At 43.7% G+C, this 25,345-nt stretch overlaps 1 protein-coding gene across 2 annotated transcripts in view; it reads right to left on the minus strand.

The window, feature by feature from the left end:
• The window catches only part of NUBP1 (NUBP iron-sulfur cluster assembly factor 1, cytosolic), a 269,261-nt gene that overhangs the window by 217,882 nt on the left and 26,034 nt on the right, over positions 1-25,345 (minus strand). Inside the window, exon 3 of one of the 2 annotated variants that reach the window (XM_086941359.1) lies at positions 8,643-8,776. The exons of the other annotated variant lie outside the window; for it this stretch is intronic. Within the exon in view, the coding sequence (XP_086797485.1) occupies positions 8,643-8,776 (134 nt within the window). The remainder of the gene's footprint in view (positions 1-8,642; positions 8,777-25,345) is intronic. 2 annotated transcript variants of the gene reach the window in all.

Here is a 25,345-nt window from a genome sequence, read left to right on the forward strand (position 1 = left end):
CATTTGACACCAAACTGAGAATAAATCCAGTGTTACAGTGACACAAGATGGTTCACAGTTAATGTAAGGACTAACCCCAAAGGGTTGTTATTACCCTGTTCTTAGCAGGTGTTTTTCTAGTTGTGCCAATCATACAGTCTTAAACTCTCTACAGGTTATACTTAGAGACTAATATTCTACCTTTACATTCCAATTGTTAAAACGAAGATCCTTAAATATTCCCCTCAACTGTACTGCCCAAGCTTGAGCATACAAAGAAAGCATTGTTCATGGTATCAGAATCTTAGTTGAAAGGCAAAACTTCTGACTGCTTACATTGCAATATATTACAAAACTTCAAAAAGTTATTCGACCTCTCCTTAACTGCAAGACTTCCCAATATCAATTTAACAAATTCAAGTTGAATGATTACAGAACTCACAAGAACAAATACTCCCACTAAAATGGTGGATAATAACTTTTAACCGCTAGCAAATTATATGACTTAAAAATGTTTTGATACTTCTATGTAAATCACGTGCAAAGAAACTGGGCTCTTTTCTGTCCAAAAAGTATACATTCTTTGACAAGGGAATGAAAAGAGTATATAGTTTAACTTTTAAAGTAGCTCATAAAATATACAGGCACTGATGCAGTAGTTCTGGTCTAGTGGTAAATGGTAGGTTATATAAAATTTCAACAGTACTGGAAGGTAGAATATAACGTGTAATGCAAGGTTAAACTAATGGGTCCAGAATTAGGTGCCAAATTCACACAAATCTAATTGTGGAAAAAGCTGAAGCTGAAAATGTTAAAAATCAATATGGCTAAGATGGCCACAGTTAGGCAGCACCTGAGCTAGGCTCTGAGACACAATTGTAAATTGCTCTTCACTCCACAGGAGACAATGCCTGGATGACAAGTGACCGGGTGGGAGGCACAGCACAAGAGAAACGTCCTTAGGGAGCGAAGACACTGATGCGTCTGCTGTAAACAGGAAAAATTTGTTATGCACCCTTGAGTTCACCACAGCCTGAGGGTTGCAGTCAGATGGAATGCAGGGGCCGTTCCTCAAACAGCGAAAACGAGCTAAGTGTAGCCTCTTCATGGCCATGTTTAACTACAGTTCTCAATCCTAGCCATACTGCAGCACCCACAAAATTCAACAACACAGTAAAAAGTGTCTCACCAGACACGCCAGACCAAAACATACAAGAAGAAAGTGAGGAGCCTCCCTGTGCATCCAGGTGTCACCCAAGAAAGACTTCATCATTGCATCCAATGTGAAGCAAATGCTGCTTTGAAAATGACAATGCCACTCTCTTCAACAACAACAAAATCGAGATATTTGGCTCAACTTGAAGGTAAAATGCGGAAAGTGTATAGCAGGTGGAAACTGGACACAAGAAAACACCAATACAATTGAACAGTCATGTACTTCTGAGAACAGGCTCAAGAGTCAACAGTGGGCAACAAGCATTGACTTACTGTTAGTACCCAAAAGGTGATAAAATCTTATTTTTGAGAGAAAAATACCAGATATTTTGTAACACCCAAAGAAACGAATCCAAATTGTTAAAGATGGTCTGGTTCCATAAAGCGTGGTTCTTGAACATTGTTAATCCCAATTTGATCCAATTTATATATACTACTATTCTCCCTGCTTTATACTGTTGTTGAGACCCCCCACATTTCATGTCAGTGGTGCGATCAATCTGACTTACATATTCTTCTTTTATGGGGGTGAACAGCATATCTGCCTCTACTATGTGTCCTCACCAGCTCTCTTCTTGAACATCTTACTTTTTGGAATGTTCCTAAACCAACACCTCAGATCACTTATATAGTTCCCAATGCCATGCCGTAACCCTTTCCTCAACTCTAAACCTTCCTCAACAGTCCAGATTTAGGGACCACATCAGTTGACAACTTCTTCCCCCAACAGGGGTTAAGCTATTTTATACTGCATGCGTTCCAGCCTCTGTGATCAGCTTTGTAAGCATGACAGAGAAGTATGTCCATTAACGGTTGACTCAAAGTTGAACCGCTCTCTTCCATATGAAACTCAGAGGTCCCAAGTTGCAGCATGCGTATATCTAAATATCTGTATGCGTATGTTTGAATAACTGCAGGCATCGCACTGTTACACCGCCTATTCTCTAAGGACCCTTCAAAAGTGGGCGTGTTCCCCTCAAGCACTACATCAAATGAAGGGAGTCAATAGTATCATCTGTACATAAAGCTCTTTCCCCTATCTTAGCCTCATAGCTGCTAGTAAACATTTCTCCCCAGTGCTGCGCTGTCCATTGGAACTAGTGCTGAATGGACGTCCAATGGTCGTGCGCAGCACTGGGGAGGTAGTGCTGCCGTCGGCCAACGCACCGAGGCAGCACTTAAGGGGTTAAGGTGCTAACTTGCCCTACTCCTCCTTGTGTAATCTTAAATAGCCTGCTTCTTTATCTCCTTTGATACTGCTGCAATCTTTACCATGTATTTTTGCCTGTTTCTGGCATCCAGTTTGAGCCTGACACAATATGGGTCTTGCCAACATGACTGTAGGGGCAAGCATCCGTTGCATAAGCTTTAAGCTGCGGAGTGACTACAGACTGTATTCTACTAGTCTCTTGCAGCAGCAACATTACATTCAGGTGTTGCAAAGTAAGGACATTTTCTGGAGGCAATCAGAAACAAATCATATTATCCTTTCATCAGTATTAAGAGGAATCCCATTGGATGCCTCATTATCCAGTTAGGTACCAGATCGACTTCTTGTTTAAGGCTGCAGTCCATTCTTTAATACACGTGTCACCTCTACGTCCATGACATATGTGCACTGCCCTCCCCTCCAGGTCTCCTGATGAAGTGATGTGTCACTTTGGTATCAGCGATTAGGTATATTTCAAATGGCATGTAGTGCTTCTTGTTTTGTTGCAACTGGCTACGAGGAGGGCATGGGAAAACTTTGCATTGCAACAGGCATGAGTTCAAAAAGGACATGAATGGGTCTCTCGGGGTTGGAGGAGCAACAATATCAAGGCCTAGTGACTAATGACTGTTCATCAGCTATCCATCCCAGGCTCTGTGTCAGGCAGATGTCTATAACAGACCACAAAGTGTGTTCCAGACAGCTCTCCTCATGGGCTTCTCCAATCAAAGTCTGCATTCATTTGGGATTTCAAGAGTGAATATCATTACGTTCGATAATACAGGTTCACTATTCATACATTCTATTGGTTCGGTTCATTGTTCCCTTCTTGATTCCAACGTAAGACTGGAGTTAGCTCTCCTAACATTACCTTGCAGCCATGAGGAGCTTCTAAAATGGGAGCAGTATATATTTTTTAAACTTACGCTGCTGTGGCTTTGAGATACGTAAAATAAATTTTAACTGCTACACAGTATGATCTTCAATTATGCAGGTTGCAGGTTGCATGTTTCATACTTCACATAACCATCTCAAAGAATGACCTTGACATGCCCAAATCGATTTCTGGCATATTAATTATCCCACAGATTAATGTCTCTAACCTTATAGCATACAATCCTAGCAGTGATGGGGTGAGAAATCCTTCTTGGTAGCAGGCATGGAGCTGAAGAGCAGTGGGGTGGAAGGGACATGTGATGTCTCTCCACAGTAAAGACATCTGAAAGATTGGCCTCTGGAGGTAAAGACAGTACTAGATTTTCAATAGATGACTTCATGATCCCTACTCAAATTTATCAGGGATTCTAAAAACTTCACATTATTTCTTCATGGTCTCTTTTCTGGTCTGGTAGCATCATATTCCCACTTCTTAATTCTACTGTGAGAGATGTCATTGTCTTTAAGTGCTCTGATGATGTCCTATTTGTTCCTACACTGTTTCCAAAATCACTTATCCAGCCTCATTCTGGAACTCATCTACAACTTCTACTATTTTCCACAAAAGTTGGCAAGTACATTTCTAGCTACTTTAACAATTATTGAAGAGGTTTGGTGTGGAGTGGTCAAGAAAGTCTAGAGCTGGAGGCATACTTTTATAATGGAAGTTTAACTTCTAACATGACTTAGGAGTTGCTAATGTCACTACTACTACAGGTTTCAGTTTCAGTTTTAAACTTTATTCGGTTATCAAAAAACAACAATGAAAGTACAGATAAAAACACAATCGGATTAGAATCAAGAGTAAAAAATATGCTTGTCTGGTTACAAATTATTTAGGTGATCGATTTCCGAAATTTAAAAACAGTTTTAAAATATACAGACAGAGATGCAACTGTTAAAATATTATCAAGCCGTTGGAATTCTAGAAAAGCAGGGCGGCACGGATTACAATCCATAATCTTTAGTAAAGGCACAATCCATCTTTTTCTGGGGTTTGTATAGAATCTACAGAAAAAAAAGAATAAGAATGTCTGACTGTTCAGACAGATCATCACAGGGGCACTTAATAAGTTGTTTACACCAAGTGTTCATAACAGGGAAGCTAACAGATCTAAAAAGCAGATTAAACCTAAAGCGCGTCAATAAAAATCTTTCAAAATCACTCATAGATAGTCTGATATAGGGTTGCATGTATTCTGAGGTCATGATTAATTGATGTGCCGCCTCAGTTTTTTTCGATATTTCTGTGCTAATTCTTTGGTCGCAAAAGAACCTCATACATATATCTTTGAGGGTTTTCCTGGGAATATAGTTCATAGTTGTGGGGTCCTCATGGTATTCCAGGTGACCTATGTTTGTCAAAAAATTCATTACATAGCTTAACCACCTCATCTTGCCCCCATTTTCTAGACTCATTGCACCCTTAAGAATAGAACGATTAAAGGCGCATTTCTCCATCGTCCAGACCCTATGCCACAAAGGAACAGGAGCAGCCCTGATTCTATCTTCTAGATAAGGCTCCCCCAGCTCAGCGTGGCAAACGTAAGTTGATACACTGTCTGGGACTGCTAAGAGGAATCTCAAGAAGGTGTTCTCCATCGTCTGCAATGGTTTTACATTTACGTGTCCCCATAGTCCTGCGCCGTAAGTGGCAATAGCGACGCAAGTTGTTCTATACACGGTTAGGAGCTCCACAAGTGGTTTTTTGGCCATCCTTTTACTAAAAGATTTCAACGCCATTATAGATTTACAGAACAGTAAGTGCCTAATTTGTACTGTGTCATTCCATCGACCAGTTTAGTTGAATAGTACGCTGTGATATGGGAAAGTAGGGGTGAGCTCAAGGGGTTTTAGGCCAACATATATTGTTTTTTCCTTTTTTTGTTGCCTGTGGCCATAAGTCATACTAAACGTTTTGGTACAGTTTAGTTTCAGATTTAGATTAGACATAAAAACTGTAAAAGTATTAACCATTGTTTGCATGACCAGTGGTGTCCTGGCCGTCAGGACTACTGAATATAGAGGGAGAAGAGGAGCACTCTACAGTTTACTCGTGTTCTCTGAATTATTCTAATGTAAACTAAAGGGTGCACACTGCGAACTGTGTTGGCTACACAGTTAGTGAAAAACTCAAAACAAATGTAATGGCCGTCAGGACCGCATCGTCGGCGTATAAGAGAGCCGGGACAGATCTTTTGCAGACAAGCAGCATGTCCCTACACTCCTCTAATAGTACTCTTTCGAGATCGTTAATATAAATCGTAAAAAGAAAAGGAGCAAGGATGCAGCCTTGCCGCACTGTTCTTGTGACGCTGAAAGAGTCAGTACACTCTCCATTTTTCCCATATCTAACTCGGGCAGTAGCCCCTGCATAGTGTTCCCTGAGGTAATTAATTATATTTATATCTACCCCTAAGTTCTGAAGTACCAGCCATAATTTAGAGTGGGTGACGCAGTCGAAAGCCGACGTCAAGTCAACAAAGGTTAAAAACATGCAACCACCCTTGGCTTTGGCGTGTTTTTCTAAAAGTATGTGCAAATAAAGGCATTGGTCAATCGTGCCCAGGCCCTTCCTAAAACCGTACTGAAGTTCACTGATTATGGAATGTTCATCAGCCCAAAGTTGCAACCTATTTAAAATTACTCGGCCGAAAATCTTGATGGTAGAGTCCAATAATGAAATGGGGCGGTAGCATTGGCAGCTTGATCTATCGCCCTTTTTAAAAATATGAACAATAACCGACTCACACCATGAGGGAAGCAAGCCATTGGAGCAGGTTGCGTTGAAGACTTGGGTAAGCAGCGGGCCCCAAAGATCCATATTGCTCTTATAAAGATCAACTGGAACGCCATTGGGGCTGGGCGCTTTACCTCTTGCGCTTTCTTTTATACTTGCATTTACTTCATTTAGAGTGATACCTAGTTCTATCAGAATTCTAGTCTGTGCCATTTCAGTTCCCCCGTGATCCTGGCTATGAATTGGTCTAGATCACTCTCTGCGCGGTACAGTTCTTCATAGTGTTTAACCCAATAATTTTAAGAAATGGCTATTTCCACCCTGGCCTTAGTTTTATCAGAAACAACAGGTGCATTTACAATTTTCCAAAATGCTGCAGAGTCTTTGTTCTGTGAAGCCTCGCACAATGCTACCCATGCTTCCTTTTTAATGGTTTCCTTCCTTGTTTTTAGGGTTCTCTTATAGTCCTTCCTTAATACTTTGACAAGATTGACGTCTCTTGTAGGGGCATTTAAGGCGAGCTTAAGTTTAGAATAGCTCTTAGTACAGGCTGTGTCAAACCAGCTCGATAAGTTTTCCCTAAAAAATGTTGTCTCTACCCGAAGACTATTTTTAATGTTTTCGGCAATAATCCTAAAATTTGTAATAACTACAGAATTACCCGCATTTTCGTCTAGACATGCTTTAAAACTAAAAATGCATTTCTGTATTAATTGTGTCAGAAAATCACCTGGTACAACGTTACTCCATTTTAGAGTGTAGCCGTTCTGCCGGCTCAAGGCAATGTTGCTTATATGCTCGCTTGGTGCACTTGTCTTGGGCTTATGATTGCCTAACTTTACAATCTCCAGACTTCGGGGGAAGTGATCACTTAAAGGGTTGTCTAAAATGTTAAACTCCTGGACCGCTCCACCATAGCTGGCTGAAATTAATCCAAAATCTATGATGGTATATGCACCTCTCCCATTGAACGTTGGGCGAAATGGAACATCACTACAACAGATTCTATTGGCAAAGCCCAGATCGCAGGCAAAGATTATCTCATTTAGATAGTTCCCGCAGGTAGTATGTTCAAAATGACTCCAGCTGGTTTCCTTGTCCAGCATTAAGCCACAGGTACCTTTTTCCCCACGTTTACACAGAGTGCAATTAAAGTCCTGACCCCATATAATGCAGGCTGCTTTTACACTTCCTTCAAGCAGACATTTAATATTTTTTCCCAAGGTTGTGAATTTTTCTTCCATAGTTTCCGCTGGTATATTGTTATAGAAGTTGACTATAATCACATGGAGATGCAGGTCAATAGCTAGCCTAATTATGTGATAGTACCTGTTGTCAAAAACCATCTCGATCTTACGACACTTAAGTAGGTTTGACACATAAGTACACTGTCCCCCTTTAGCCCTCCCATGTGATGAGCTAATTGCTAGGGAATGGAAAGTTTTAAAACCACATAGATGTACAGCCTCTAGCGACCAAGTCTCTTGTAGGCTTACAATGTCGTACTTATTAATCAAATTTACCCAGTGGCTATTAGATATTTTAGGTTTTAGTCCCGCTATATTCCAAAACAATACTGGCCAAGTCCCTTTCTTTTTTCAGCATCCACTAAACGGACGGAACCAGAAATATCTATAACATCTGTTGTTAATATATTTTCACCATTACCACTATTGATCAAGATGCCTGCACATTCTTTGTCAGTTTCTCCTACACGTATTCCCTGTTCCACCCTCCTGTTTTGGGCTACTGCGGTAACTTTTCCCTGAATCAGACTTTTATTTACAACGGTGGGGACCGGTTTTTCAATATAACAGCTAAACTCCAGTCAATCCACCCCTTCCAATCCCTGGAGAGTGTCAAAACAATTAAACAAGGGAATGCTGAATTCACTTCAGGTAAATGGACAGGTTGAGAACCCAGTAGCTGTCTGAGGAAACCAACATTAAGCTTTTAAACCGAAGGTATGAAAAAGGACTTTCCTTTCCCTCTTACAGGAGAAACAGATCCATGCAAATGAAATAGTTTGGAAATGTGCACCTTGTCTCTTCAGGAACACTCCAGTACTGCTTCATGAAATGTATACACCAGTGTCCGGAGTTAGCGACTGATGCACTTTGAGATTGAAGTTAATGAGCTTGCAACATTTAAAAAAAATTTACCATAACTTTCTACAATAAATAGAAGTGGAGCTGTGTTTTTATAAGCGTTGTCAGAAATCATTAACATGCCCAGATAAAAGCAAGGGATTAAGTCCTGAACAATAGAAGAACAGCAATATGGAGATATCAAATCTCAACATACAGGGGTATTATAACAAAACGCCAATTTTAGTCGACACAGAAGTTAATTGAATTTGAAATGTTTATTACGTTACTTTATAACCAAGGTTCAAATTTAGCATAAAACTTGACTTATCGCCCATATAGTACATCTTCTAAATTGTGACCGAGTAGTAATCAAAAGTAAAACCAGAGAATAGGTTTGAAAGAAAGTTATGGAAATATTACACAAACGTTTTACATTTCTGAGTAAGCAAACAATGCACAAAAATGTAGTAACCTGTTTGGTTTCATCCTCAGCCAAGCCATGGGCTAAGTGGGCACTGAAGGTGCTCTTGCCAACTCCACCTTTTCCTGATAAAATCAGAATCTTGTGTTTGACAGACATCATTTTTTCCTTTATTTTCTCGATAGCTGTAAAAGAAGCAACAATCAGTTACCCGATAGTGCCTTGGTTAACTGCACTCACAGGGTTACCTGCTAAGGGCAGAATTAAAGAACTGAACTTTACCTTCATCACGCATTCCAAATTAAAGCATTAGACTATTGTATGTTCTAAGTCAATATAGAAATAACATCAAGTTAAAAATCGAAACATAAAATTCAGGGGTGTGGAATTTATTAAAATATCTACTTGTCCATGGGGCAGGTTGCTTCATAAAACTACTTGTCCTGTAACAAAATCCACTTGTCCCTTTGGTGCCATGTAGTGCTGCCACAAATTATGACAGCAATCTCATTATAGGGAAAATGAACTTTCAAACATCCAGGTTTTCACATGAGCAAATCTACACATGAATATTTGTTCATGCTAAAATGCAGTTCACAAATATTTTGTAGAAGGACAATTTCTTGCCCTACTAATGTAAATTCTTGTGAATTCACGAAAGCCATATACCAAAGGTGCACTTTGAGACTTTCTTTCATAATTGGGCACCTAATTTGGTCTGGTGTTAGCTATGACTTATTGTGTTTATTAAAATGCTCTCTCAGAATCGGCTGGCTTCACTGTGAGTGACCACATTCTGCTCTTTCACAAGGAGCATAGCGGTACACAAAGTAGTTTTGTTCAGTGCCAGTAACTAATGTGGCAGTGTGTGCTTTTTTGAGACCAAAAACAATGTTTGCATTTGCCAATGTTTGTTATAATGGTGAGTGCCCGGCAGCTCTCACATCAATACGGTTTTACAAAAGCCATGCCAAAACAAGTCATGCATTGCCAAAACTAAAAAGCTGACCATCAATGTCAGACCTTCTGGCTTTGCCAAGGCTTTTTTTATTTTTGTTTCCCATAATCTTATTGAAACTGGTTACACAAATTTTCCAATATGAATATTTTAGGGAAATACTAGCATGCATCAACACATTTTACTAAATGATGCTGAAAAGAAATGGTACCTGAAATTTTAGAGTAGTTTAGCAAAATGTTTTTTCCCCACTTTCATTTTTTAGGAACATTTTATATTGAAAGCAAAGAAACATTAATCTTGCTTTCAAGCATCTGCAAATATTTGCTTCTAATCAGAGAGCAATCTGTGAGCATCATGCATAGCCTCATGTTGTTAAACTTTGAAACAGTGTGTACACATTTTCATACTGGAACCACTGTCAGTAGTGCAGTCAGAAGAAAATAAGTTACTTACCTGTAACTTCAGTTATCCAGTATTGGAATCTTTCATAGATTCACATGCCTGAATCACTCCCCGTCGCCGAGGCGGGAGTCCCACGGTAAATAAATAAGCAGTGCCAAAAGCACATTGCAGTAGTAGGCCCTAGAAAAGGCCTGCGGCCTAGATTGTAGTAGCCTATCTACCTCATTATGCTAAAAAGACCAAAGTCTTTGCACCAACCAATCAGATTACAGCACCCTCTAGAACCCTCTCTGCAGAGCCAGTTCTCCTCAGATTTTCGTAGAACAAGTGGGGAACAAGTATCCCAAATCTAGAGAACTGACTCTCCGGGAAGGAGGGTGGGTGCATGTGAATCTATGAAAGATACCAATACTGGATAACTGAAGTTACAGGTAAGTAACTTGTTTTCTTATCCAGTATTGGGGTATCTTTCATAGATTCACATGCCTGAATCAGAATAGTGAGCAGCAAGCCTGGCAAAAGTCGGTTGCGGATGGTGGGAGACTTATTGTGGTGCACCCCCATAAATTTATATATAACAACCAACAATCACATAGTACATCATCTATTAATAAGTCATGTCCAACTTCAAAATAGAAATCATGCAGTTTTCCACAGAAAGAAATATTAGCACGATATTAATAAATAATACATTAACAAATGCCTGTATATTATATCAAAAACATACTGAATTGTATTCACAACATATGGACTAAGCAAATATTGGTACCTGAATATATCGCTTATGGAAACAGGTGATGTAAAACAGCTTGGCCCACTTCCGCATCACCCTGATTTGCTGATTGCAGGCAGTAATGTCTTGTAAACGTGTGGACATTCTTTCATGTCGCAGCATGGCAAATGTTCTCAAGCGTCACTCCTGCAAACAAAGCTGCAGACGCTGCCACAGCCCTTGTGGAATGAGATCGAACAGACCTTTTTAGTGGTCGGTTAGCCTTGATGTGGCAGAAATAAATAGCAGAGGCTATCCATCTGGAAATTGTGGCTTTAGTGACCGCTTTTCCCAATGTAGTCTGGCCATACGCCACAAATAGTTGATCTGATTTTCTCAAGTTTTTGGTTCTCTGAAGATAAAACTTTAAGCCTCGCTTAATGTCTAAAGAATGTAATGTTCTTTCCGCCGGAGTTGTAGGATTTGGAAAGAAAACTTTCAGTTTTACAGGTTCATTCAGATGGAATTGAGAAGGCACTTTCGGTATGAAGGTTGGATTCGTCCGCAGAGTGACATACTCCTGGGAGAAATGTAAAAAGGGTTCCTTTATACTGAATGCTTGAATTTCTCCCACTCTTCTGGCGGAAGTTAGTGCTAACAGCAAAGCAACCTTCATTGTCAAGAATTTTAGATCAGCTTTGTGAATTGGTTCGAACCGGTGTTTCATCAGCTGTGAGAGGACTGTGATAAGCTCCCATTCTGGTGGCGAAGGCTTTTCTGGAGGATAAGCCCGGAAAAGACCTCTCATGAACTGTTTTAATAGCGACGAAGAGCATAGCAATGGAGTGTTATCCACTTTCCTGTACCTGGATAAAGCCGCTAAGAGGACCTTTATTGAGGAGAAAGAAAGACCAGAGCGAGCCAAATGCAATAAAGAAGGCAGTATTTTTTCTGCTCGAGCTTCAATAGGGTGTAAAGAGTTTGACGTACACCAAGCGCAGAAACGCTTCCACTTGAGACAATAAGTCTTTAATGTGCTCTGGGCTCTTGCTTTCTTCAGAATGTCTCGGCAGTCTTGAGGAATTTGGAGATGTTGAAATTCTAAGAAGTTAGGAGCCATGCGTGCAATTTCAGCGATTGAGGGTCTGGCTGAAGTATCTGACCCTCATTGCATGACACTAGTGCTGGAGTTATCAAAAGCCGGATCGGTGGCTCCTGTGATAGTAGCATGAGCTCCTGAAACCAATACTGGCGAGGCCATCTGGGAGCAATTAGGAGAAGGCGGCAACTCTCCAACTTCATCTTGCGTAACACTCGTGGAATCAACGCATTCGCCGGAAAGGCATAAGCATAAATCCCTGACCATCGCATGGACAGGGCATTCCCCCTTGATCCCTGTTGAGGGTATCTGTTAGCGTAATACCGGCATTTCTTGTTTTGTTGTGTTGTAAATAGATCCAACATCGGCTTGCCCCACCTCTGAAACACCTTGCTCAGTTGGTCGTTGTCTAGTTCCCACTTGTGGCAATCTGATGAGGACCTGCTTAGTTTGTCCGCTAAAGTGTTGTAGACACCTCTGACGTGCTCTGCCTTGAGAGTTATGTTGTGTACTGTTAACCATTCCCAAAGCTCTTGGGCCTCCTTGGACAATGTTGCTGATCTTGTCCCTCCCTGCTTGTTTATATAAAACATGCTGGTGGTATTGTCCGTTCTGACCAGGACCGAGGACCCTGCTATCCTGGGAAGGAACGCTTGAAGAGAAAGAAAGATGGCTTTCAGCTCTAGACTGTTGATGTGGCATTTTTTGTATTTTTGAGACCATTTGCCTTGCACCTGTAAGTCTTGAAGATGACCTCCCCAGCCCTCCATTGACGCATCTGTCATCAGAATGAAATCTGGAGGTGTTTGCAAGAACGTGAGCCCCTGTTTCAGATTGCGTAATTGAGTCCACCATTGCAGGGCCTCCACCATTCGGGTGGTGACTGTGATGGTGTCCTCGAAAGAGCCTGTCGCTTGCTGCCATTGACGATGTAGCTCTTCCTGTAAAGGCAGCATCTTGAGCCATGCTAATAGAATGAGATTGATGACTGAAGAGCACATCCCCAGAAGGGATGCGAATAGGCGAGCTGAAAGTGACTTTTTTCTTAATAGCTTTATGGCCAAAGCTTGTAGCCGGAGTTGACGCTCTCGAGACAAGAATGCCTTGCATCTTACTGTGTCCAGACAAGCTCCTAGGAACAGTATGTTCTGTTTCGGATTCAATTGAGATTTGCTCTTGTTGATCGGGAGACCTAGCGATGCAAAGAGAGTGTGGCATACTGCAATTTCGGACTTTACTTTGGCCTTCGATGGACCCTTGACTAGCCAGTCGTCCAAGTACGGGAAAACCTGGACTTTTGATGATCGAAGAGCTGCCGCTACAGGAGCCAGGCACTTTGTAAAAATTCTTGGAGCCGACTTGAGGCCAAATGGAAGGACTTTAAACTGGTAATGGGTGCCAGCTACAGTGAAACTGAGATATTTTCGATGTTTTGGGTGGATTGGGATGTGGAAGTAAGCCTCTTCCATGTCCAAGGAAGCCATATAATCTACCTCGTTGAGGCAGTTGAGAATGTCCGAAAGAGTGACCATTCGGAAACCCTGCTTCTTGAGATATCTGTTGAGATTGCGCAGATCTAGGATCGGTCGCCATTCCCCTGATTTCTTCTTTATGAGGAAAAAACGGGAATAGAAGCCTGTCCTTCTCTGATGGATTGGAACCTTCTCCACAGTGTTCTTGAGAAGCATTATTTGAACCTCCTTGAACAATAAGTGAAAACGAGGTGGAGGGGGTCCCCTGGGCGGAGTTGTTGGAGGTTTGTTGATAAACTCCAGGGTGTGAGCATGCTGGACTAGGACCAACACCCACCGATCGGTAGTGATCTGTTGCCATTGTGGTTGGAAGGCAGATAGCTTCGCGCCCACGGGAAGGTAGGGAACTGAGGTTGACGCCCAACTGACCTCACTGTTTTTTGTGAGTGTCTCGGCCTTGTTAATTTGTGCGCTTTCTTCCTCCTTGGCGAGAGAAACCAGTTGATCCTGACTGGCGATAAGAGGAGTGATAGTTCTCATTTTAAACTTTTATTTTCCTCCCTTACAGCTCCTATCTCCCTCTGAATTCCCACTAAAATGTCTCCTAGATCCTTTAGGTCAAATCCCTCAGCCATACTGCCTGGGCAAAGTAGATAAGTGGGCACTTCAATCTGTCAGAAGGCTCCAATAACTTCGCAGAGGCAGTAAGATGCTTGACCCAATCGCCCTCCCACCAGTGTCTCCGCCACAAGGGCAAATCCACTAGCAGAAGGGAAAAGGGGAAGTGGACAGAGAAGAGACACCTTGAGAACTTCTGGCACCTTCACCGATTTTGTAGCTCAGTCTCGGCTTCTGCGTCGGTTACTGTAAGGTGCCTAATACACAGAAGAAGGGGGAAAGAATAAACAACAGCCACCTACCAATATTCTCTCTATATGAAATAATCAAATCTTATCCTACTAGTGATTCCCAAAGGTATTGCTACTCTTCGTGTGGGTGTGTAGTAACAATCTGGAGCTTCATGCCTGTGAGATAAAAACTAACATTACTGTGGGTCCTTGCTAATAGTCTGCGACCTACTCAAACTAATACTCACTCTAGTTACCTGTAAGCTCCCTGTCCTTGCCCCAACTGGGGTTCTGGTCGAGTCTCGGTGCGAACATGTGGCTCAAAGGAGTCTCAATGCTGAATTGTCTTCTGCGCGCAAAAAGGTTCAAGGGAGGCAAGAAGGGGGAAAGGGTAAAGCAGGGAAAGCGCAAGAAGGGAATTGTTACTCAGTTTATTGTTTGCTGGCAAAGGGGAAGAGCCGCTAGCTTTCTGTTTCTCTCAGGGTACACCGCAAGAAGTCAATGGAGTCCGTGGAACTTTCCGCTGTGATATCCTGTCGACCTTCAGCAGAGTGAAACTTGCTCCCACGACGGCAGCGGATTAAGTAGAGAGTAGTCACAGCCACAGCAGCCAACGAAAGGTTTTCAAGATAAAATATCTTTGCTTCAGGGACTATATACAACTATCGATAACTACACTAAATAGGACTTTAAAGGATATTCCACTTTCTCGGCAAGTAACCGCTTCAAGCGGACTCGAGGAAAATACTAAACTGACTCTGATAACTCCTGTCCTGAATATAGACACGGAGCCTCGGACACTAGCAGCTACCTTTGGAACCCGAACAGTTGAAGTGCGCAGTTTGAAAGCTGCGCGAGGCATACATCAACTAGCCCTCACACACTAGCTCTAGGTTTGCTTCTATGGCCACAGTGGCGGCCATCTTGGGAGGAACAGTTACACTCACTATTTCCTGAACCTATTTACATAGTACTGAAAGGAACCTATTTAGTAATACACGGGTACCAAACATTAACCCGACAGGGCTTCACTATTGTCCTAGCCCTATTCCCAGACTTAGGAACATAGGTAGATGCTATTTGCAAAACCCTGACAGTACCCCCTCTCAAAGACCGATTCATCGGTCCAGGTTTGAGAGGTTTCCTTGCATGGAATCTCTTAATGAGTTGTGGAGCATGAATTTGAGATACAGGCTCCCACGACCTTTTCTCAGGACCGTACCCCTTCCAGTCCACCAGGTAAAATTGTTTTCCTTTTTTGATTTTAGAGTCTAAAATGTCATGTACCTCATACTCAGTGTGGCCAGAAATAACAAGGGGCTCTGGTGGTTTACCCAACCTCATGTGTGATTTAATCTTTTTCAATAAAGAGACATGAAAGACTGGATGGATCCCTAACTTAGCTGGTAATTTTAATCTCACTGTTACTGGACCCAAGACCTGTTCAACTGAATAGGGACCCACAAATCTTGGTTAGAATTTCCTATTCCCTTTTAAATGGAGATTTTTCGTAGAAAGCCACACCTGATCTCCTACCTGATATTGCGGAGCGGGTTTTCTATGTCTGTCTGCACCCCTCTTGTAAGATTGCTTTGCTTTTATCAAATTTTCCTCTGCAGTTTATGTAAGGCAGCCATATCGGTCAACAGGGTCTTAACTGCTGGGACTTCTAAATCTTCCTGAGTGCAGAATGCATTAGGATGACGACCAGAATTCAAATAAAATGGAGAGTAGCCCGTAGAAACACTCTTAGCGTTATTACTAGCAAACTCTGCCATCCACAATTGATCCGACCATTCACCACCCCGCTCGAGGAGAAACAAACGGAGATACTGTTCCAATTCTTGGTTAATTCTCTCAGTCTATCCGTCCGATTCAGGGTGATAGCTGGTAGACAATCTACTCTCAATCCCCAGACCTTTGAGATAAGCTTGTCAGAAGCGGGAAATAAATTGAGGACCTCGATCTAAGACCACTATCTTGGGGACCCCATGTAGTTTTACAATATTCTCGCTAAATGCTTGTGCTAATTCAGGAGCAGTGGGGGTACCGGACATAGCAATAAAGTGACTCATCTTGGTGAAAGTATCCACAATCACCAAAATAGTATCGAACCCCTTACTAACTGGCAAATCTACGATCAGATCCATAGACACTGTATGCCACGGATGGGTCGGAGTAGGAAGCGGTTGTAAAAACCCCTGTGGAGCCTGCCGACTAGGTTTACCACCCCCTTTTCTGAATCATTTTGTCCACCATAAGCGTGGAAGGGTATACTCAGATGTGAGTCCCTGGCTCATTGCACCATCAGGATTCAAGCAAGCCGGGCCGACGACGGCTGAAATGCCAGAAACCGGTCCCCGGAAGCTTGTTTCCTTCCCAGTATAAGAATTGGCTTGGTAGTTTGGTTTGCCCTATTCCCATCATGCACTGGGACAGGAACAGACTAATTTGCATGTAGCCGGGTTCTGAGCTGGGATGGTGCAGTGAGCTAAAAAACGGTGATGGATCAAGCCCTGATCTTTGGACTGGGTAAGAGTGGTCTGCTTAATTCAGGCACTCTGTTCATCACCACCCCCTTTTCTGAATCAATTTGTCCACCATAAGCGTGGAAGGGTATACTCAGATGTGAGTCCCTTGCTCATTGCACCATCAGGATTCAAGCAAGCCGGGCCGACGACGGCTGAAATGCCAGAAACCGGTCCCCGGAAGATTGTTTCCTTCCCAGTATAAGAATTGGCTTGGTAGTTTGGTTTGCCCTGTTTCCATCATGCACTGGGACAGGAACAGACTAATTTGCATGTAGCCGGGTTCTGAGCTGGGATGGTGCAGTGAGCTAAAAAACGGTGATGGATCAAGCCCTGATCTTTGGACTGGGTAAGAGTGGTCTGCTTAATTCAGGCACTCTGTTCATCACCACCCCCTTTTCTGAATCAATTTGTCCACCATAAGCGTGGAAGGGTATACTCAGATGTGAGTCCCTTGCTCATTGCACCATCAGGATTCAAGCAAGCCGGGCCGACGACGGCTGAAATGCCAGAAACCGGTCCCCGGAAGATTGTTTCCTTCCCAGTATAAGAATTGGCTTGGTAGTTTGGTTTGCCCTGTTTCCATCATGCACTGGGACAGGAACAGACTAATTTGCATGTAGCCGGGTTCTGAGCTGGGATGGTGCAGTGAGCTAAAAAACGGTGATGGATCAAGCCCTGATCTTTGGACTGGGTAAGAGTGGTCTGCTTAATTCAGGCACTCTGTTCATCACCACCCCCTTTTCTGAATCATTTTGTCCACCATAAGCGTGGAAGGACTCAGATGTGAGTCCCTTGCTCATTGCACAATCAGGATTCAAGCAAGCCGGGCCGACGACGGCTGAAATGCCAGAAACCGGTCCCCGGAAGATTTTTTCCTTCCCAGTATAAGAATTGGCTTGGTAGTTTGGTTTGCCCTGTTCCCATCATGCACTGGGACAGGAACAGACTAATTTGCATGTAGCCGGGTTCTGAGCTGGGATGGTGCAGTGAGCTAAAAAACGGTGATGGATCAAGCCCTGATCTTTGGACTGGGTAAGAGTGGTCTGCTTAGTTCAGGCACTCTGTTCATCACCACCCCCTTTTCTGAATCATTTTGTCCACCATAAGCGTGGAAGGGTATACTCAGATGTGAGTCCCTTGCTCATTGCACCATCAGGATTCAAGCAAGCCGGGCCGACGACGGCTGAAATGCCAGAAACCGGTCCCCGGAAGATTGTTTCCTTCCCAGTATAAGAATTGGCTTGGTAGTTTGGTTTGCCCTGTTTCCATCATGCACTGGGACAGGAACAGACTAATTTGCATGTAGCCGGGTTCTGAGCTGGGATGGTTCAGTGAGCTAAAAAACGGTGATGGATCAAGCCCTGATCTTTGGACTGGGTAAGAGTGGTCTGCTTAATTCAGGCACTCTGTTCATCACCACCCCCTTTCCTGAATCATTTTGTCCACCATAAGCGTGGAAGGACTCAGATGTGAGTCCCTTGCTCATTGCACCATCAGGATTCAAGCAAGCCGGGCCGATGATGGCTGAAATGCCAGAAACCGGTCCCCGGAGGCTTGTTTCCTTCCCAGTATAAGAATTGGCTTGGTAGTTTGGTTTGCCCTGTTCCCATCATGCACTGGGACAGGAACAGACTAATTTGCATGTAGCCAGGTTCTGAGCTGGGATGGTGCAGTGAGCCAAAAAACGGTGATGGATCAAGCCCTGATCTTTGGACTGGGTAAGAGTGGTCTGCTTAATTCAGGCACTCTGTTCATCACCACCCCCTTTTCTGAATCATTTTGTCCACCATAAGCGTGGAAGGGAATACTCAGATGTGAGTCCCTTGCTCATTGCACCATCAGGATTCAAGCAAGCCGGGCCGACGACAGCGGAAATGCCAGAAACCGGTCCCCGGAAGCTTGTTTCCTTCCCAGTATAAGAATTGGCTTGGTAGTTTGGTTTGCCCTGTTCCCATCATGCACTGGGACAGGAACAGACTAATTTGCATGTAGCCGGGTTCTGAGCTGGGATGGTGCAGTGAGCTAAAAAACGGTGATGGATCAAGCCCTGATCTTTGGACTGGGTAAGAGTGGTCTGCTTAATTCAGGCACTCTGTTCATCACCACCCCCTTTTCTGAATAATTTTGTCCACCATAAGCGTGGAAGGACTCAGATGTGAGTCCCTTGCTCATTGCACCATCAGGATTCAAGCAAGCCGGGCCGACGACGGCTGAAATGCCAGAAACCGGTCCCCGGAAGCTTGTTTCCTTCCCAGTATAAGAATTGGCTTGGTAGTTTGGTTTGCCCTGTTCCCATCATGCACTGGGACAGGAACAGACTAATTTGCATGTAGCCGGGTTCTGAGCTGGGATGGTGCAGTGAGCTAAAAAACGGTGATGGATCAAGCCCTGATCTTTGGACTGGGTAAGAGTGGTCTGCTTAGTTCAGGCACTCTGTTCATCACCACCCCCTTTTCTGAATCATTTTGTCCACCATAAGCGTGGAAGGGTATACTCAGATGTGAGTCCCTTGCTCATTGCACCATCAGGATTCAAGCAAGCCGGGCCGACGACGGCTGAAATGCCAGAAACCGGTCCCCGGAAGATTGTTTCCTTCCCAGTATAAGAATTGGCTTGGTAGTTTGGTTTGCCCTGTTTCCATCATGCACTGGGACAGGAACAGACTAATTTGCATGTAGCCGGGTTCTGAGCTGGGATGGTTCAGTGAGCTAAAAAACGGTGATGGATCAAGCCCTGATCTTTGGACTGGGTAAGAGTGGTCTGCTTAATTCAGGCACTCTGTTCATCACCACCCCCTTTCCTGAATCATTTTGTCCACCATAAGCGTGGAAGGACTCAGATGTGAGTCCCTTGCTCATTGCACCATCAGGATTCAAGCAAGCCGGGCCGACGATGGCTGAAATGCCAGAAACCGGCCCCCGGAAGCTTGTTTCCTTCCCAGTATAAGAATTGGCTTGGTAGTTTGGTTTGCCCTGTTCCCATCATGCACTGGGACAGGAACAGACTAATTTGCATGTAGCCGGGTTCTGAGCTGGGATGGTGCAGTGAGCCAAAAAACGGTGATGGATCAAGCCCTGATCTTTGGACTGGGTAAGAGTGGTCTGCTTAATTCAGGCACTCTGTTCATCACCACCCCCTTTTCTGAATCATTTTGTCCACCATAAGCGTGGAAGGACTCAGATGTGAGTCCCTTGCTCATTGCACCATCAGGATTCAAGCAAGCCGGGCCGATGATGGCTGAAATGCCAGAAACCGGTCCCCGGAGGCTTGTTTCCTTCCCAGTATAAGAATTGGCTTGGTAGTTTGGTTTGCCCTGTTCCCATCATGCACTGGGACAGGAACAGACTAATTTGCATGTAGCCAGGTTCTGAGCTGGGATGGTGCAGTGAGCCAAAAAACGGTGATGGATCAAGCCCTGATCTTTGGACTGGGTAAGAGTGGTCTGCTTAATTCAGGCACTCTGTTCATCACCACCCCCTTTTCTGAATCATTAGGTTTACTCCTGGCACACAATTCACAGGACTGTACATATAGCTTGACATGAGAGGACAACCCAGGCCACCAAAAACAGCGCTGAACCAAATCCATGGTCTTAGAAATTCCTTTATGACCTGCCAAAGGATGATCATGGCAACTTTGTAATGCCCTTTGTTGAAGTGCAGTTGTAGGAAGATACAAGGCCCCTTAATAGTATGGTAACTGCTGGTTTAACTCTCTCTCATCTCTCAATTGAACCCACTTCTGGATCTCCTATTTAGATAAACTTTTCTGAACTTCTTCTTGAAAGTTGCTCAAAGAAAGAGCACAAATGATCTTAGTTTCAGGAATGATGGGTTGAGGTTCAACAGGATGTTCACAATCTTCTGTATTCACACGGGAAAGTGCATCCGCCTTTCCATTCTTTGCTCCAGGACGAAACGTGATCACAAAATCCGCAAAGTACAAGGACCAACGTAGCGGTCGAGGAGTTAGGGTTTTCGCAGATTTCAAGAAAGAATTGCAGATTCTTATGATCAGTAAACACGGTCACTGTATGCTTAGCCCCCAGCAGATAATGCCTCCAGTCCTCAAAGGCATCCTTCACCACCAACAATTCCTTTTCGGCGATCGTGTAATTCAGTTCAGCTGGATTTTCTGGAGTGATACGCCACTGGATGAAGCTGACCAGTTTTCAAATGTCGTTGTGAAAGAACACCTCCAATTGCCTGATCCGACGCATCTGCTTCTACAAAGAAAGGTTCTTCTGGATTGGCATGCAAGAGAATAGGTGCGGACACAAATTTATCTTTGAGATGAAGAAATGCTTGTGCTGCCTCATTGGTCCACTCGAACCTTACCCCTTTCTTTAATAATCGAGTAATAGGGACGATCAATTGTGAAAAGCCCTGAATGAAGCGCCGATAGAAATTAGCGAATCACTAAAATCGCTGTATCTCCTTGATATTATGTGGTTCTGGCCAACTTTTCACTGCTTGAACTTTTCCTTGATCCATATTGATTCCATGTGGGGAGAGGATGAATCCTAGAAACTCCACTGTAGTAGCATGAAAAACACACTTTTCCAATTTTACAAATAAATGATGTGTTCTTAATCGATCCAACACCATTGTGACGTGCTTGTGATGGTCTTGTGTATTCTGGGAGTAGATCAAGATATCATCCAAATAGACAATGGCCACTTTGTCAATCAAATCACTCATGATGTCATTAATGAAGTGTTGAAACACAGCAGGTGCATTACACAACCCAAAGGACATCACACAATACTCGAAGAGGCCAAATTTGGTACGAAAGGCGGTCTTCCACTCGTGCCCCTCTTTCATCCGCACCAAATGGTATGCCCCACGTAAATCAAGCTTGGTGAAAATCTGAGCTTCTTTAATTTGATCCAAAAGAACTGAAATTAAAGGCAGGGGGTATTGATTCTTGATAGGGACTAAGTTCAGTGCACGGTAATCGATACAAGTTCTCAGACTTCCCTCTTGCTTCTTTGGGATGAAAAAGAGCGGCGAGGATACCGGTGACTGCGAGGGTCTAATGAACCCATTGGCCAGATAACGGTCAAGATACTCCTTAAGATGGTTATTCTCAGCTTCGGTTAGAGCATAGATCCGACTGCAAGGAAGAGCCGCTCCAGGAACCAGATCAATAGTACAGTCATATGAGCGATGTGGTGGTAGCACCTCCGCTTCCTGTTCAGTAAAAACCATCTTCAAATCCTGATACTCTGGGGGAATTTCTCCAGAATCAATTACACAAATTGACTGACCTCCGAAAGATAGTAGAGAAGCGGGAGACAGCTCCACCGAATTTTCCTTGTGCCCATAACAATGTTCCAAATAGAAGCCTGACTGCATGCTGACTGTTTAATTTTCCCAGTCGATTGTCGGATTGTGTGTAGCCAGCCAAGGTAACCCAAGGATCAATTGAAACTGAGGGGCGTCTATTAAATTGAATTGCAAGACTTCTCTATGCCCATCCACTTGAATCAACTCCAATTCTTCGGTATGACTGATAATTGGCCCAGACGACAAATTTGTTCCATCTACTGCTCTCACTAGTTCTGGTCTTTCCTTTCGAATGGCTTGAATTCCCATGCGACGGGCATATTTAATGTCACAAACATTTCCTGTGGCCCCAGAGTCCAACATAAAAGCCACTCCAGAAATCTGCTATTCACGGAACTTTAATGTCATGTGAAGGATTACATGAGGAATACACGACTGTAGAGTATTAAGGATTAGATGGGATTCTGGAGTCGTCTTTTTCTCCTGCACCACCAGAGCGACTCCGCCTACTGATGGCTCACCTCGTTTCCTTTAAAAGGTAATTTAGGACGCTTAGAGCATTCCTTTACAAAATGGCCGGAGGTCCCGCAATATAAACACAATTTCCTCAAACGCCTCTGTTCCTTCTCCTCTTTACTCAATGGACCTTGGACTGCTCCAATTTGCATGGGTTCTGCCTCGTTACTCCCTCCGGAACCTTTCTCGGTCCGAGCTCGATCAAACCGGGGAAAGTTAACTCTCCAATCTTTCCTCTTGTCTCCCTTTCGTTCAGAGTTACGGAAATCCAATTCTAAAACTAAATCCACCAACGCAGACAACTCTGTGGGCCGATTCGGAACTTGTGCCAATGTGTCCTTGATCTCATCTCTTAGTCCTCGATAAAATAAAGCTGCCCGTTTCTCCTCTGGCCAGTTGGTTTCCACAATTAACTTATTAAATTGCGTCAGGTATGAGATCAAATCTTTAGAGCCCTGCCGCAATTCCAGCAACTCATTATCGGTGGCCCAAAAAATCCTTCTCCTGTCAAAAATTCTGAGAAACTCGGATTTAAACTTTGCGAAATCACAAAGGATTGGGTCATCTTCGCTCACCAAGGGCATCACCCAATTGGCGGCATCACCACTGAGATAGGATAAAATACATGCTACTCTAGATTGGGCATCTGGAAAAAGGGTAGGACGGCACATGAAATGTAGGGAACATTGAGTTAAAAAGAGTTGTGCCTTTTGTGGATCCCCAGAAAACCGTTCTGGAGCTGCTAGAGGAATAAAAGGAGAGACTGAGTGGATAACCTGAGCAACTGTCTTAGGATCTGAACTCGCGGTACTGGTGTTAGACGCGGAAGGAACCTGAACTGGATTTCCCATAACTAATCCATCCATCTTCTGGGCCAGAACTCTAGTCTCTTGTCGAGAGGCCTCCAATTCTAATTTTAAACTTTTATTTTCCTCCCTTACAGCTCCCATCTCCCTCTGAATTCCCACTAAAATGTCTCCAAGATCCTTTAGGTCAAATCCCTCAGCCATACTGCCTGGGCGAAGTAGATAAGTGGGCACTTCAATCTGTCAGAAGGCTCCAATAACTTCGCAGAGGCAGTAAGATGCTTGACCCAATCGCCCTCCCACCAGTGTCTCCGCTACAAGGGCAAATCCACTAGCAGAAGGGAAAAGGGGAAGTGGACAGAGAAGAGACACCTTGAGAACTTCTGGCACCTTCACCGATTTTGTAGCTCAGTCTTGGCTTCTGCGTCGGTTACTGTAAGGTGCCTAATACACAAAAGAAAGGGGAAAGAATAAACAACAACAGCCACCTACCAATATTCTCTCTCTATGAAATAATCAAATCTTATCCTACCAGTGATTCCCAAATGTATTGCTACTCTTCGTGTGGGTGTGTAGTAACAATCTGGAGCTTCATGCCTGTGAGATAAAAACTAACATTACTGTGGGTCCTTGCTAATAGTCTGCGACCTACTCAAACTAATACTCACTCTAGTTACCTGTAAGCTCCCTGTACTTGCCCCAACTGGGTTTCTGGTCGAGTCTCGGTGCGAACATGTGGCTCAAAGGAGTCTCAATGCTGAATTGTCTTCTGCGCGCAAAAAGGTTCAAGGGAGGCAAGAAGGGGGAAAGGGTAAAGCAGGGAAAGCGCAAGAAGGGAATTGTTACTCAGTTTATTGTTTGCTGGCAAAGGGAAAGAGCCGCTAGCTTACTGTTTCTCTCAGGGTACACCGCAAGAAGTCAATGGAGTCCGTGGAACTTTCCGCTGTGATATCCTGTCTAACTTCAGCAGAGCGAACCTTGCTCCCACGACGGCAGCGGATTAAGTAGAGAGTAGTCACAGCCACAGCAGCCGACGGAAGGTTTTCAGGAGAAAATATCTTTCCTTCAGGGACTATATACAACTATTGATAACTACACTAAATAGGACTTTAAAGGATATTCCACTCTCTCAGCAAGTAACCGCTTCGAGCGGACTCGAGGAAAATACTAAACTGACTATGATAACTCCTGTCCTGAATATAGACACGGAGCCTCGGACACTAGCAGACCACCTCAGGAACCCGAACAGTTGAAGTGCGCAGTTTCAAAGCTGCGTGAGGCACACATCAACTAGCCCTCACAAACTAGCTCTAGGTTTGCTTCTATGGCCACAGCGGCGGCCATCTTGGGAGGAACAGTTACACTCACTATTTCCTGAACCTATTTACATAGTACTGAAAGGAACCTATTTAGTAATACACGAGTACCAAACATTAACCCGACAGGGCATCACTATTGTCCTAGCCCTATTCCCAGACTTAGGAATATAGGTAGATGCTATTTGCAAAACCCTGACAGTCTTCAACCACCCTTGACGTCTCAAGACCGCCGCTCCTGCCAACTGTCTGAAATTCGGGTTTACAACATCGAATGCACAGTCAATAGATTCCGCAGCTGCGCGTTCTCCTTCCATTAGCACCTTACGCGCTTCATGTCTCTTGTCCTCCGGAATCAGAGCTATGAAACCAGCCATTTCGGAACACATTTGGCGATCATAGCGACCTATAATCGCCAAGGAATTTGCCGCTCTGATGGAAGCCGCAGCCATCGTGGAGAATTTATCATCAATACGGTCCAAACGGCACCCCTCCTTATCAGGTGGTGTAGAAATAGGGGTGGCTGGGTTCTTTGACCTTTGTTGTGCGGCCTGTGAAATAACTGAATCCGGACGCGGATGACCAATGAGGCATGCAGGACTACCTAGTGGGGCACAATATTTCTTTTCAATTTGTGGTAACACAGCAGGCACAGAAGCAGGATTTTTTATCACCTTGATGCCCTCTTGCCAGATGTAGTCAATAATGGGAATGGCTCTAGACACCTTCCTAGTTTCTTCCTTCAAATCGTGAAGAAAACATTCCGTTTGCTCCACCGTCACCGGGAGCTTAAATCTATTTGC

The sequence above is a fragment of the Lissotriton vulgaris genome, chromosome 10, assembly GCF_964263255.1.
Source record: "Lissotriton vulgaris chromosome 10, aLisVul1.2, whole genome shotgun sequence".
In the NCBI taxonomy this organism is placed as follows: domain Eukaryota; kingdom Metazoa; phylum Chordata; class Amphibia; order Caudata; family Salamandridae; genus Lissotriton; species Lissotriton vulgaris.